At 42.1% G+C, this 15037-nt stretch overlaps 1 protein-coding gene across 10 annotated transcripts in view; it reads right to left on the reverse strand.

Annotated features, from left to right (window-relative positions):
* The window catches only part of immp2l (inner mitochondrial membrane peptidase subunit 2), a 660141-nt gene that overhangs the window by 476580 nt on the left and 168524 nt on the right, over positions 1-15037 (reverse strand). For 4 of the 10 annotated variants that reach the window (XM_041215714.1, XM_041215707.1, XM_041215712.1 and 1 more), the window contains exon 4: positions 14168-14228. The exons of 5 other annotated variants lie outside the window; for them this stretch is intronic. In XM_041215714.1, coding sequence (XP_041071648.1) covers positions 14168-14228 — 61 coding nt within the window. Of the gene's footprint in view, positions 1-3883; positions 3941-14167; positions 14229-15037 lie in introns of those variants that run through there. One more of the 10 variants, XM_041215716.1, reaches the window with a different exon arrangement.

Raw genomic sequence — 15037 nt, forward strand, 5'->3', positions numbered from 1 at the left:
CATGGCACAAAACATACCCATCAGAGGGCATGGCACAATGCATATCTAAGCCGGACAAACTCCCAGAGAGCTTCCGGAGTTTTGTCCTTTCAGGAACGGTGTCCTGCCCACCCCAAATGTGAGCAAGTCCATGGTACTGCTGCAGGGCTGAGATGAGGAGAAATTACTTCGCTCAAAGGATTGCGAATCTTCAGAATTCTCTACCCCAGAGGGTTGTGGATGATCCATTGTTGAATACATTTAAGGCTGGGATATACAGATTTTTGGTCTCTCAGGGAATCAAGGGAATGGGAGCAGACAGGAAAGTGGAATTGAAACCCAAGATCAGCCATGATGTTACTGAATGGTGGAGCAGACTTGGCGGGCTTCGCGGTCTATTCCTGCTTCTATCTCGAGTTAATTCTGTTTTAGGTGGAATTGTAATGAATAGTTTAATATACCTGTATGCTATTCTTAGAAAGATTTTGAATAAGAAAATACATAAATTCATAGTCATGAGCACCATTCAAAGACAACGCAATTCCATCCTAAATCATGCGTAAATGGTGATGATCAAGAGTGCCCTCACCTGGTTCCACTCTTTCACATCCGGCCATAGCCAAATAATCACCTGCAATATGGTATCTCATTCTGTTCCTCCACTGTTATCTCTGGAATGGTTCAAGGATCTATCCTTGGCCCCCTCCTATTTTTCACCTACATGTTGCTCCTTGATGAGTCACGCAAAAACACGTCAGATTCCACATGCACAGAGACGACACTTGACTCTACCTCACCACCATCTGTCTCTACACCTTCACTCTGATTGTCCGATATCCAATACTGGATGAATAGAAATTTCCTCCAACTAAATTATGGAAGACCGAAACCATTGTCTTTGATCCTTGTCACAAGTTCTATTCCCTTGACATCAGCACCATTCCTCACCATGACCACCGTCTAAGGCTAATATAGGCTGTTTGCAGCTTTGGTGCTATATTTGACTCGAAGATGATGAGCTTCCAACCACATAAATGTCCCATTGCCAAGACTGCCTTCTTAAACCTCCCTAAAAATGCCATCTGCACCCTTGCCTCAGTTCACTTGCTGTTGAAACACTCATCAACATCTTGCTTGCTCGAGATTTGACTACTCCTATCTCTCCTAGCCAGCGTCCAACCCGTCACCCTCCATAAACTTGAACTCGTATCCTAACTTGCACCAAATACCATTGGTCCCTGGTCAAGTATACTCTCCATTTTAAAATTCTCATCCTTGTTATCAAATTCCTTCATGGATTCATCCCAACCTATCTCTGTAATCTCTTCCAATCCAACAGCCTATCAAGAGATCTCTGCTCCTCCAAATCTGGCCTCTTGCGCATGCCCTATTTAATTTTCCAATAATGGCAGCTATGCCTTCAGCTGCTTCGGCCCTAAGCTCTAAAAGTCCCTCACTGCCTATCTACCTTTCTCTCCTCCTTTAAGACATTCATTAAAACCCATCCCTTTGACCAAACTTTTGATCATCTGCCCTAATAAATATCACTTTATCTAGCTTGGTTTCAAATTTATTAATAAAGCTCCTGTGAAGTGCCTTAGGATATTTTACTACATTAAAGTCACTGTATAAATGCAAGTTATTATTGTATCTTTACTCAATTTGTTTTCAAATGGTGAGGTTTTAAAAAAAATAAGTCACAGCAATGTTGGTGACTGTTGTGAGGGAAATATTGCAATTGATTTAAAGAAACTCAAATCATTTCTGTAAAAAAAGGCAGTACTATTTAGTTTAGTTGCGCAATTAACAAATACGCATGATTCTCAGCGCAATTTTTGCACTCCATGTTAAAATTAGTCAAACCCATACACCAACAAGCTTCCCCAGCAACTCATAGGTAAATAAACCAATAGATGTCATACTGATTTATACAGATCAGAAAGATTCCGAGTTCAATGACTGGGCTCTCCTGAGTTAGCTGACCTGGTCACAGAAACATCCAAGCCTTGAAAACACTGCAGTGAAGATTCAGACAACAAAGGTTACAGTAGCTAAGTTACAAAGAAAGATTAGAAAACTTGGAAGAGCAGACAAATGAGGTGGAACCTTATCGAGCTATATAAGACCAGGATGGGCAAGAAAAGGCTAATCATACCTCAAAGCAATTGTAGGGCAAAGTGAAATATCTACAAATTATTTAAAGGAAAGTACAAGATTGCTGACAAGAAGCTTTTCATGAAGTGTAATTAATAAGTGAAATAGTTTTTTAAAACATTCAAGTTTTTTTTCGAGGCATTGAAGAGGGCATTGGGTGATTATTTGAATAGAAACAATTTACAAGTGTTTGGGGTAAAAGCAGGAGAATGGCACTAAGTCATGATGTTCATTTGGAGAGCTGGTACAGACACGATGGGCCGAATGGCCTCCTTCTGCACCGTAACAATTCTGTGATAGGATTTGCATAGGCTTCTGTGACAGGATGAGATACATGATCCAGATAGCCTCCTATCTGTATTTTTTTGTGATTTCAGCTAAAGTGCAATATAGGCATCTCAAATGATCGCAGCATCCCTAGGTTAGAGTGAGAGAATTAAGGGAAAAATTGCTGCCAGTGTTCTTGTTCCTGGTTACTTTCTAGCAATTACTGCGGGCATGGCTGCAATGTCCCTCACACCTGAAGACTGGTGACTTGGACAAGGTCCTAGAGACCACCTGCAATCTCCACTATGGGTATTCCAACAACAGTCAGTCACTGTACTTCAGCAGAGGAGCAACTAAGTTGCAGGGAAAAGGGCTGTTAAAAATTACTCTGCAATGCAGAGCAAAGCTCTGATAGACTTAACAAGAAAGTTTAATTAAAAAAAAAAGCCGGCAAAATGCTAATTATGAGGAAACAAATGCATCCCCAACTTGAGACATTGTACCAAACACGAAGAGCAGTGCATTCTTACTACTATACCTGAGAACTGTAGAAACAATTTCCCCAGAGGGACAAAATACAAAAGTTAAAAGGTGGACAATGGTAAGAGCCAAATAATATACAAAAAATAAAAAAGGGCCTGAGGCAAAAAGTTCAGAAACAGTTAGAATTTGATAGAATTTGTGTACAATACAGATCCAAGGGAATGTTAAAATTTGCTAGTACCATATTGTGTTATGATTTATAGCTGAACAAAGAGTACAAACAAATTTGTGAAACATTAATAAATACAAACACAGCATTGAATTTTAAGGGCAACAATACATCTAATTTTCCTTTCAATTAAAAATAGTGGCAAAACTGACTCCATAATGAAAAAAATTACTCATAGTGCTCAAAATCAATTATTTATTCCACAATAAAATCAGCAGCAACTTTATCAGAACTGCTAATCAAAAGGATCAACAAGAATTACGGATCTTGCGAGATTGCTTTGCTTTATAACAATAGAACTTTAAGCATGCAGAAAAACAACAATGACAACTAGCATTTATATAACATCCTTAACGCAGTAAAATATTTTAAGCCACTTCACAGCAGCATTATGAAAGAAAATTCAGCACCAAGCCACATAATGATATTAAGGCAAATGACCAAGATTCTTTTATTGATATCATTAGTAACAACCTGGAGCAAACTACAGAACAGTAGCAACATTAAACAGGAAATTAACTGCTGACAATATTAGAAATTCAGCTCCCTTTAAGAGTAAACCAGCTCAGGTTTCAGAGTAAATATCAGAGCAGGTGATGATCATTGAAGCCTGTATTTAAGAGCTAGGTTTTACCCCAGGAGGGGTGTTTTGCTTCTGGACAGGGAAAGGATCCAGAAGGGAAGAGTGGAAACTGGTATTTGTACTGAACTATAGTTTAACAATAGAACAGTTGTGTTGCACAGAATGTCTTCAGTTGCATGATTCGATAAATGGAAATCCACCTATTAGACATTAACCTCCACATTAACAAAGGTTTTGGACCACATCTGAAAAGCAAAGCAAAACAAAGCAAAGAAATTATGGGGCAGAATTTTACATTCGGTGTGCGGGGGCAGGCCCGACACACCGGCACGTAAAATGATGCACGATGACATCGGGCGTGCATCCCGATGTCATTGTGCTGTCTCGCCATATTTCGTTCGGCGGGCGTACACCAGAGTCGGCTGCCCGCCCACCGATAATTGAAAGACCTATTAAGGCCATTAACATACTAATTAACTCCAAACTTATTCTGCCCAATCAACCTAACAGTTGACAGGCAGGCAAAAAGGCCAAGTGACCTTCACATTTTTTAGGTAACCTCATCCACGAGCAGGATGTGGTTTCCTAAAGCTTATACTGATTATATGAAAACTTTATTTTGAAAATAAAAACATGTCCCATCTCATGTAACACAGTCACATGAGCGGACAGGTTTCATTAAATTCTTAATGTTTTTAATAATATCTTTAAAATACGCTTCAATCTCCCTGAGGCAGCTTCGTGCCTCAGAAAGGCTGAAACACACTTTCACGCACATGCACGAAAGAGTGCTGGACCCAACTCTCCCTCCTGCCCCCGCCCGCACAGGTAGCACTCAGAGCCACTGCTCGCGATCCACGCTTAATTGGCCCGCCTGTGTGAAATCGTAGTGCCGAGCCATTCGCGGGCAGCGGTCGGCTCCACAACCACGCGCACCCACCCGATGCATGGAAAATTCTGGCCATAGTTACTGGTTTTGTTACCTTGTGTATTGCCTCTGTTGAGGTTGCACTTTTTTAGCCACCATGAACAAAATGACTATACAGTTAATTTTTATTTATGGTATTTGCGATCATAAGGACATAAGAAACAGGAACAGGGCTAGACATTCAGCCCCTCGAGCCTGTTCCATCATTCAATAAGATCATGGCTGATCTTCTTGTGTTTTAATTTCCACATTCCCATCTAACCCTGATAACTTATGATTCCCCTGCTTAAGAATCTACCTACCTCTGGCTTAAAAATATTCAATGGCCCCGCCTCCACCACTTTCTGAGGCAGAAAGTTCTAAAGTCGCACAACCCTCTGAGAGGAAAAATTTCTCTTCATCTCTGGACACATGAGCTGAAGTTGGAGAATCAGACATTTAAAAAAGTAATAAGATAAATCTGGGGTGTGAAGCAGACCTATTGGCTTGGATTTTCTGATGAGCGGTGATGGCACAATGCTTGCCATTGACCTCGATAAAAGGTGCCCACAATGATTTATTTGACAATGGAGTGCAGATTTCCTCTATTCCAAAATCAGTTTGAATTTGGCATCTTCTATGGGAAATGTATGGCATCCAGCAGCGGGATAGGCTGATCAACCAGACTGAAGAATTCTTACAGAAGGCAGAGCAGGAAGTAAAAAGCAGCAAATATGAATTTCATTTAAATTATTGTACAGGAAAAAAAAATAAAATTATGATATACACATGGGAATAAAGGAGAAACTTAAAAGCAGAACACAAATTTTAAACAAAAATATCAACTTTGTTTAAAAGAAATCTGCAAATTTTACATTTTCTTCTGAGGGAATAAAAGTAAAATTAGTTTTTCAGGGTCAGAGAGTTGTTCAAAAGTAATTATGGGCAGAATTTTGCCCTCGGATGGTGTGCGGGCCCCACCGGCTCGGCGGTGGGCAGACAGCCAACCCCCGCCATCAAAACGGGGCCCGCCGCCATTTTGAGTGGACGGGCCAATTAAGGCCCGCCCAACAGCCTGCCCGACAAGAAGAGCTATGCACTTCCTGTGCGGGGGAGGGGAGGGAATCCCCATCTGTCAATATGTGCTCTTTCGGCATGTATGCAAAAGAGTGCACTGCTCCCTGAGGCAAAGTCCTGTCTCAGGGAGATTAGTGAGTGGTAAGCAAAGTCAAAAAATAGATAAGTATTAAAATTATTAACATGTTCCCCTAATGTGACAATGTCACACAAGATGGGACATGTTAATAATAGACACATAAAATTTATTAATTTTTTAAAAAACGGACATGAAACTTCATCCTGCCAGTGGATGAAGTTTCATGAATAAACTGGAACCCACTGGGGTTCCCGGCCTGCCCGCCAGTCTTAAGCTTGGACGGGCAGGTCTTTAACTATCTTAATTAGCCTGTCAATGGCCCCAATGGCTCGCCTTCCGAAAAATTTAAAGGGACCGGGATGACGTTGGAGATTCCTCCCGACGTCATCCCATATCATTTTCCCCTCGGCGAGCGGGCCCCTCCCCCAAATCGCCGAGGGGAAAATCCTGGCCTGTGTCTTAATGCACCATTAAAACTTCAGTTAATTCTGAAGAAGGCTTAGCTATTTCATCAGTCTTTATAGAGAGAATACTGGGTAATTAGCTTAACTTCACAACAAAAAGTGATTCCTATTTTGATTGCATGTATGAAGACTACAACAACGCACCCTGAGGAGAATTAGGGCATCATTGACAGCAATTTCCGAATTTCTGAGTTTAACTGTACCCATGTGGGTGCAAGTTCTCAGTTACTCTCAGTTTCACCAAGTTAATAACGAGCACTGACAGCCTTGCTCATTACTGCAAATTCCAGGCCATTATTTTTTACATGATAGTTCTGGATCAGAGTGTACTAGGTTCAAATTTCAGCAGGGTTCACTTGACCTTTTATCCTTACAAGATGCATAAATGATTATCACAGATTAGGATGTAGAGGAAGAACAGGAGACTGCAAGGGCGGTCCACACTGTCACAATTACTAGTGCAGCCAGCAATAAAAATGGATATCACCGAATCTCTTTCTCTCTCAATTTGGTGGCTTCAGAACTATGAAGATTGCTTTTCAATTGGAGATTCCATTTAAGTGCTTGTTAGTTGCAGAAAACTCATGGAAATTCCTTTTAAGTTTATGTACTTCCTGTCGTACCACAAGACCAACTTTCAGTTAACTAATATTCTTCAAATAAAAAAGGCTGGTCAGGTTCACACATGAACCTGTAGTTAAAATGGCATTTTTGTGAATACAGTAGGAAGCAGATGCGTGCTGCTTAGGGTATAAGGGTAATGAAAGGGCTGCAATGGTGCAGCATTCATGCTGTTAATTAGGAAGCATCTGTTCCATAGTTTCAGTGGCAGATCTATTTATAAGTCTCACCTGAGTAAAATTCATAATTACTGTGGAAAGATTGAAAATGTGCTACACTTTATCAGTTAGATTTGTGAGATCTGTTAATTGGCTTTTCATTAGGTTTCATTTTAACATTGGGTTATAGTTATAGGCTCAAGCCTCATTCCAGGTTTTGAACACATATCCAGGATGACATTTCACTGCAGTACTGGGGAAGTGCTTGTGTTCTTAGAGGTGCCGTCTTTCAGATGAGGCATTAAATTGAGGCCCTATCTACTTGCTTAGGTGTACATAAAAAGCAGTATTTCAAAGAAAACAGGGAGCAATCCCAGTGCCTTGACTAATATTCCTACTTTATCCAACAATATCAAAATCAGAGCCACCATTTGTGTTATTTGCTGTCAATAGGACGTTATTGTGTGCAAATTGGCTGCCATCTTCTCCTATAAAACATTGGCTGCAGTACATATGTATATATTACAATACCATGAGAAGTTTTCACTAACTTGTTTCCTTTCCATAACTATGTAAATGAAAATCATGAATATTACTGTTCAGAGCAGATTTCTATTGATCAACAGTCTAAAACCTATATCTTGCAATGGAGTAAATTTGTGAAGAATGATACCTGAATTATTTTTATGTCAACCTAATGTTCTATGAAAAACCAGTTGATAAATCTCATATAGAGACTGTGCTTCATGTGTTTGTGACATCTCAAAACATTTCACAATTAACTATTTCTGAACCACTGTAGTTTTATTTTACACACAAATGTGCAAGGTTATTAGTGCACAGCTAGATCTCATAAATGTAATGAGATCAATGTCCAGTTAATCTGTTATGCAGCAGTTTAGTTGAGGGATAAATCTTGGCAAGGACACTGAATTCACCTTGCCCATCTTTGAATAGCGCTATGGGATCTTTTACATTAAAATACAGATTCACTCCGCATGATATCAAGAAACAGCTGAAGGCATTAGATACTGAAAAAGCCATGGACCCTGACAACATTCTAGCAACAGGGCCGAAGGCTTGTGCTCCAGAAATATCTGCACAGCTAGCTAAGTTTTCTAGTACAGCTACAACATTGGCATCTACCCGATAATAAGGAAAATTGTCTAGGTATGTCCAGTCCACAAAAAGCAGGACAACACTAACCTGGCCAATTACCATCCCACCAGTCTACTCTCAATCATCAGCAAGTGGCACTTACACATCAATAACTTCCTCAGCAACGCTCAGTTTGGGTTCCACCAGGGCCACTCAGCTCCTGACCTCATTACAGCCTTGATCCAAACATGATGCAAAAGAGCTGAACTCAAGAGGTGAGGTACATATAAGCATATGAATTAGGAGCAGGAGTAGGCCATTTGGCCCTGCTCTGCCATTCAATAAGATCATGTCTGATCTGATTTCAACCTCAACTCCACATTCCCACCTACCCTCGATAACCTTTCACTCCCATGCATATGAAGAATCTATCTACCTCTGCCTTACAAATATTCAAAGATTCTGCCTCCACCACCTTTTGAGGAAGAGAATTCCAAAGGCTCACAGCCCTCTGAGAGTAAAAATTTCCCCTGTGGAGGTGTGGCCAGTAAAAATGCTGGCTGACACGGGCTTGGGTTTTGCATATACCGACATACCCAGCCATCGGAATTTCATGAGCTAGCTATAATATTTCCCTACAGTACCTCGGCAGCACCACTACCTGGTGGAGCACTGTCCACTCCTCGTTTGCAGGTCTGAGAGTGGGGTCTCCATTTCCTCATTAGCACCCCATATTGAGTGTAGTAACATTCAGGAACTGCTTTTGCCTCAGCTTCATTATGTGCAGTCTGAGCTAATGTTTTTAACAGTGGATCAGCTTGCTGGGCCACGACAAAGGAATAATATTTATTACCTCCTTAGGGTCTTCTAGATTTCCAAAAATGGTTTCCAATAACCGGACTGTAGGGTCTTTTGTCTGCAGTGCCATTTCAGCCTCCACTGACAGAGCTTGTCTGGTCACAGATCACGTTACCACACAGTCGGGGAAAAGGCCAGGCACTTTCTCCTGCAGCTGTTCTGTCTCCCTAACTTCAGTGGGCTTCTCTGAGACCACTGGGAATGCTATTACCTTTGATACCGCCAGGTCATTGCCAAGGAGTAGGTTGGCCCCATCCATAGGCAAACTGGGGATGATTCCCACAGTCCCTGGTCCTGACACAAGGTCGCACTGCAGGTATAAGGGGATGGGCGTTTATCCTCCTTCAATCCCCTTTAACAACACCTTGGCACTTATTGCACTCTCTGGTGGAAAGGTCATGCCTTTTCCCAGCAATAGAGTTTGGCTGGCGCCTATATCCCTCAGTATCACTGCAGGCTTACTCGCCTCACCCTAGTGAAACCCTTTCTTCGGATACAAAATTCTTGTAACTCTCAGGGATTTGTTTAACCTCATCCACACTCTCAGGTGTGCATCTACAGGGATTTGCAGCCGCAGCCAGAGCCTTTCCGGTTGGTTGAGGGTGACTAGCGGAGGGTCTCTTCTGGCACAAGGGCTTATGGATCAGCTCATAATCACCAGCCAGTGTGGCTGCCTGCCTGGCCTCCATTACCTGCTGTTCTTAGGTGTGTTCTTGTTGGGAAGGGTGTGGAGTTTCTAAACTCAAGGAGAATTATTTCACAGAGGTTTTCATAAGTGGCTTCTGCTTTAAGTGCCCGCACTCACTAGTCAAAGACAAGTTGCTTAAGCCTTTCAAATTCCAGTTACGTCTGGGCAGGCTGTTTGCTGATCATAAGTGCCTTGCTAGCTCTTTTAATTGTTCAAGGGACTGAACTTTTAAATCCTGTTAGGAAATAGAGAAAGTTTAAGCAAGTTATATTGGTATTTGTGGGTGTCAGGAATGATTTTTAGCTTTAATACTTAAGTTTGATTTGTATTTCCGTATCTGTGTTAAGAAAGGGTCAAGTTGAGTTTTAGTTTCACTTTAAAAGGCGCCTGCATTTCCTTTTTCTAGCTTCCTGTTCTTCCTAAATGTCATGTAACCTTCAATATTGAAATCCCAATATATGTCATCCTGCAGCTATGTCTCTGTAACGGCTATCATTACTTATAATGTACTTACTTATTTCTATTTGTGCGATCAGTTCATCTTTTTTGTTTCGAATGCTACTGTACGTGCATTCAGATATGGAGACTTAGTTTTGCTCTTTTATTAGTTTTGTAACATCTAGCTTTAACTGCTGATTTACCCTACTCTTTATCCCTTCCTGTCATGTTCTATTTATCATTTCCCATATTAATACCTTTCTCTCTTGCCTTGTTTCAGCTCTTTGATCTACCACATCTTCCCAAATTTGATCCCTTGCCCCAATTATTTAGTTTAAAACCTTTTCTACTTCCCCAGGTACATGGCTCGCTAGAACACTAACCCCAGCACAGTTCAGGTGAAGACCGTCCCAATGGTACAGCCCCACTTTCCCCAGTACTGGTGCCAGAGCCCCATGAACTGGAACCCACTTCTCCCACACTAGTTTTTGAGCTATGCATTCGTTTCTCTAATCTTATTTGCCCTATGCCAATTTGCATGTGGCTCATGTAATCTTTGAGGTTCTGCTTCTTAATTTGGTGCCTAGCTCCTCATACTGACTATGCAGAACCTCTTTTCTTGTTCTGCCTATGTCATTAGTACCTACATGGACCATGATGACTGGATCCTCTCCCTCCCACTGTAAGTTCCCCACAAACCCCAAGCAGATGTCCTGAACCCTGGCACCAGGTAGGCAACACAGCAGCCTCAACTCTAGCTCTTGACTGCAAAGAGTTGTGTCAAGCCCGCTCATTATACTGTTGCCTACTACCACTACATTCCTTTTTTGCTTCCCACATTCCTTTTTGCTTCCCCCCCTCTTGAATGGCTTCCTGTACCACATTGCCATGGTCAGTTAGTTCATCCACCCTGCAGCCCCCACTCTCATTCGAACAAGCTGAAGGAACCTCAAACCTGTTAGCCAGTTGCAGAGACTGAGGCTCCTGCACTCCTGCCCTCTGGGTCCTCTTACCTGCCTCACAGTCACACCCTCCTGTTCCTGACCACTGACCAAATCAGAAGACCCTATCCTAAGGGGTGTGACCTACTCCTGGTACAAAGTACCCAGTAACTTTCTCGCTCCCTGATGTGTTGCAACTTGGCCTCCACTTCAATGAGCTCCTCAAGGCGCAAACACTTACTGTAGCCGTGATTGCCCTGGACCACAATGGAATCCAGGAGCTCCCACATGCTGCAGCCTTGGCATACCACATGTCCTGCCATCCTTGATGCATTTTAATTATATAGATAATTATCTTATTCATTTATTTATTTTCTTATTTTTGTACTTTATTAACCTTACCACCAGTTCCTGCAATATTTTAAACCTTGGGAATGGAATAGATCTTAACCACTGACCAGATACTCACCAAACATGTAGCTTCTTCCCCAACCAATCAAATTGCTTCTTTGTTGTGGTGTCACTATTTGTTTTTTTCACTTATTTCGAACTCATGTGGGCCAGTTCTGAGCAATTGACTGGTGCACCTCTCCGACTTCCAGTTAAACATAGGCCTTAAGCCTCGGTCCTGATTTATATCCTCCCACTTCAGGCTGATTCCTCGCAGGTCCGCCACCTCTCCAACTCCCAGGTAAGTCACTTCCAGGTGGTCTTGACATCAAGGCAGCATTTGACAGTGTGGACCAAGGAGCCCTAGCAAAACTGGAGTCAATGGGAATCAGGGGGAAAACTGTCCACTGGTTGGTGTCATACGTAGCACAAAGGAAGATAGTTATGGTTATTGGAGGTCAATCATCTCAGTGCCAGGACATCACTGCAGGAGTTCCTCAGGGTAGTGCCCTAAGCCATATTGGCTTGTTTTGAACCCAAATGGACCTACTGTGCTCAGAATGGATCATCTAGTGATTATTGTCAGCACTCTCCAGATTTCAGATTAAATATAACTTAGTACCTTGGGAAACATAACAGCTGCCCTGGATTTATTTGTTTTGAGATGCTTGTGCCTCTCAATAACCTTCATCCTGGTGACACTAAAATTATTAAAATCACCTGTAGAATTCTCTCTGAGAGGTTCCACATAGAGCAGGGAAGGTGAGTGGGCCCTCAGCATCCTGATTTCAGGCTTCCAACTTTGAAGTGGGGCCAGAGGCCCGGCCCTGCCTAATGTGGAGCACTAGGTCCCTGCCAGCAGAGGTCATCAGCCAGGAGGATGCCAGGCAAGTGATTAGGTTGGCCCTGGGGATTACCCTCAGAACAAGAGCCGAAGTCCTCAGCAGGCTGGGGGCAGAGCCTGAGCTCTGAGCATTGGCTGTGAACCTGAGCCTGCTCAAGATCTAGGTCCCACCGAGGCGTGTGTCCCTGTGCTGATGGAGCACGTGGGTAAGCGCTGTGACAGGTCTTCCAGGCTGCTTATTTCCAGCTCTCCAACGGAAGAGGTGTCCTCTTGACTGGAGGTGAGGACCTGGATGGAGCTGAGGGCAGATTGGTGACTCTGGTGGCCTTCCTGCAGCCAGAGCGGGGGTAGAGGACATCATGGCGGCCTATCATTGCATCCAGCAGGCACCCCAGAGAGGAGCCACTAAATTAGGGGACTGCTGTCACCTTTGCTTTTGGAGTCATCTGTCATCTGGAGTAGTCCTAGTCTGTAGACCTGAAGTAGGTTGCATTCTGGTGTGCATTAAACATGGCATCTAGAGCCCCTCTGAACTCCCTCCTTCCCCCAGACACCATCTCCACTCTGAACTTCCTCCTCCCCCGGAGGCCTTCCCTCCTCCACCTCACATACACCTTTCCCCCCTCCGAAATCCCTCCTCCCCCCCAAACACCTTCCCCCCTCCTAACTTCCTCCACTGAAAACGGCCTAGCAAGCCGCTCAGTTCAAGCAGGGCAATTAGGGATGGGCAACAAATACTGACCTTGCCAGCAACACCAAAATCCCATGAAAGGATAAAAATAAAGGCCAGATTCCAAATAACTATTTCACTCTTAAGGACAGAATAAAGCTTCACACACTTTTGGTTACAGACAAACAATCAGTGGCATGCCATTAGCTTTGGGCCACATTTAACATAGGATTAGCAGTATCAGTAAAAGTAAATACAGCAATGACTTTGTTTATGCTGAGATCTGGTAATAAACCAAATACTGAAAGAATGAATGGAATTGTCTCATTCATACTTTAGCTATTTTTGATTATCTAACTTGCACACAAGGTGTGAACATTATAGGGAACGGAGAAGATTCAATTAAGGAGAATAGTCACTGCGTGGGGAAGAACTCAAAGTTGCTGACCAATAAGGGGACTACAAGTCTGTTTTAAGTTCACACAGCTACGTATTGAAACCGCATGAGAAAATAATTAATTTAACCAATTTATACTGTCAAAGAAAAACCTGTCCTTGGAACAAATCCAGCTTGCACCAGTCCACCATATGCAAGTATATCTGAACATACCTGCTTCCCATAATGCAACTGGAAAAACAAAAGTTCTACATTACAGAGATTCTCAGGGCTTAGTTCTGCCATCAAATGTTCATACACAGAGACATAGGTACCTGCTCTGCCTGTGATAACTTTTCACAGCAAAATTGCACAATGTTCAATGGAAAATTGCCAAAACATTTGGATAGGCAGAAAGAAATATGCAGTGCTGTGAAGGCATGTGCCTTCTCCCTGAGGCTGTCCTCACTGTGCTACAGCTTTTGGGTTTCCCGAGGCCTGGGAGACCCAGTCAACTACAGGTAAACCTTCAAACCAGCCTCATTATCATATTTAAAATGCCTGTTGGCAGTTGCCCACCTACTAGGAGTGGGTTAATTGGCTTCTTGCCCCCTGGAAAATTTAAGAATTGATGGGTTGAAGGAGGCTTCCCAACATGTTCAGAACATTTTCCCATTTACCTCAACCCGCACCCAATCCCACCTGACCATCCATGATAAAATCCCCTCAATAATAATTCCTTCTGTCATCTCAAATTATTTACAATGTCAATTACAATAAAGCTTCCATAAAGCAATATCTGTTCTATCACTTGCTCAGGCTCCTCACTTAAAGTTACACATTTGCCAACATTTTTCACTCACCGGGTTGACTTCAACCACTTTTCCATAAACTTCCAAACCATTTGTTTGATCTGAATGTTGCCTAAAGGAGTAATAAAAACATTTTCAAACTGTGTTGAATTTACAGGAGAAGCTTTTGTGCAACTCCTTTGCAAAAGAAGAAAACGTAGAAAAGTTTCTTCTGAGCTCCAAGATATTGATTAAAATCAGGTTGAAAAGAAATCTTGTTTGCCACCAGTGATGAAATGAACATCATTTGGAATTTAAGTGCAGTGGCAAAAGCTACTCTCAATTTTGCTATCAATATGCTGCATCACATAAACAGTGATTTATGGGATTAAGCACCAGGCCCTACCTGTTAAAAATCCAATAAAGATGATAATTTGCCAAACCCTGATGTGACTTGTCTGTTTTGTTTTTGGAAAGTGAGGGGAAAAAAATATAACACATGGCTCATTTTCTGATGATGCCCCTTTGGTACTTTGCACAAAATATTGCTGCTTTTAATTGCTGTGACTATTTTTGTCTCAAGTAGCAAAGGCCCAACAATCCATTAATTCTGGAAGAATGCAAAACCTTGATGGCTTATCATTCATCACTATAAATAATTAGCAGAAGCATGTATGCAAATGACAGAAACAGCATAGGAAACCTGTATGACTTTTTACTAATAAGCATTGAGGTCCAACAGGTTTCTTTGGAAAATATATTACCCTTCTCTAATAACACATTGTAGTACAGAGATCAAGCGGCAGGAAGATGATATGGTTGACCCCATTAAAGGCTGCAGAAGTGGTGAGGAGTAAAGAGATAATGCACCAGTTAAAAATAATATATTTTGTGTCTTTCAAATAGGGTTGTTCCAGGACTTCATTGGCAGTGGAAATCCAG

The sequence above is a fragment of the Carcharodon carcharias genome, chromosome 21 (assembly GCF_017639515.1).
Source record: "Carcharodon carcharias isolate sCarCar2 chromosome 21, sCarCar2.pri, whole genome shotgun sequence".
In the NCBI taxonomy this organism is placed as follows: Eukaryota; Metazoa; Chordata; class Chondrichthyes; order Lamniformes; family Lamnidae; genus Carcharodon; species Carcharodon carcharias.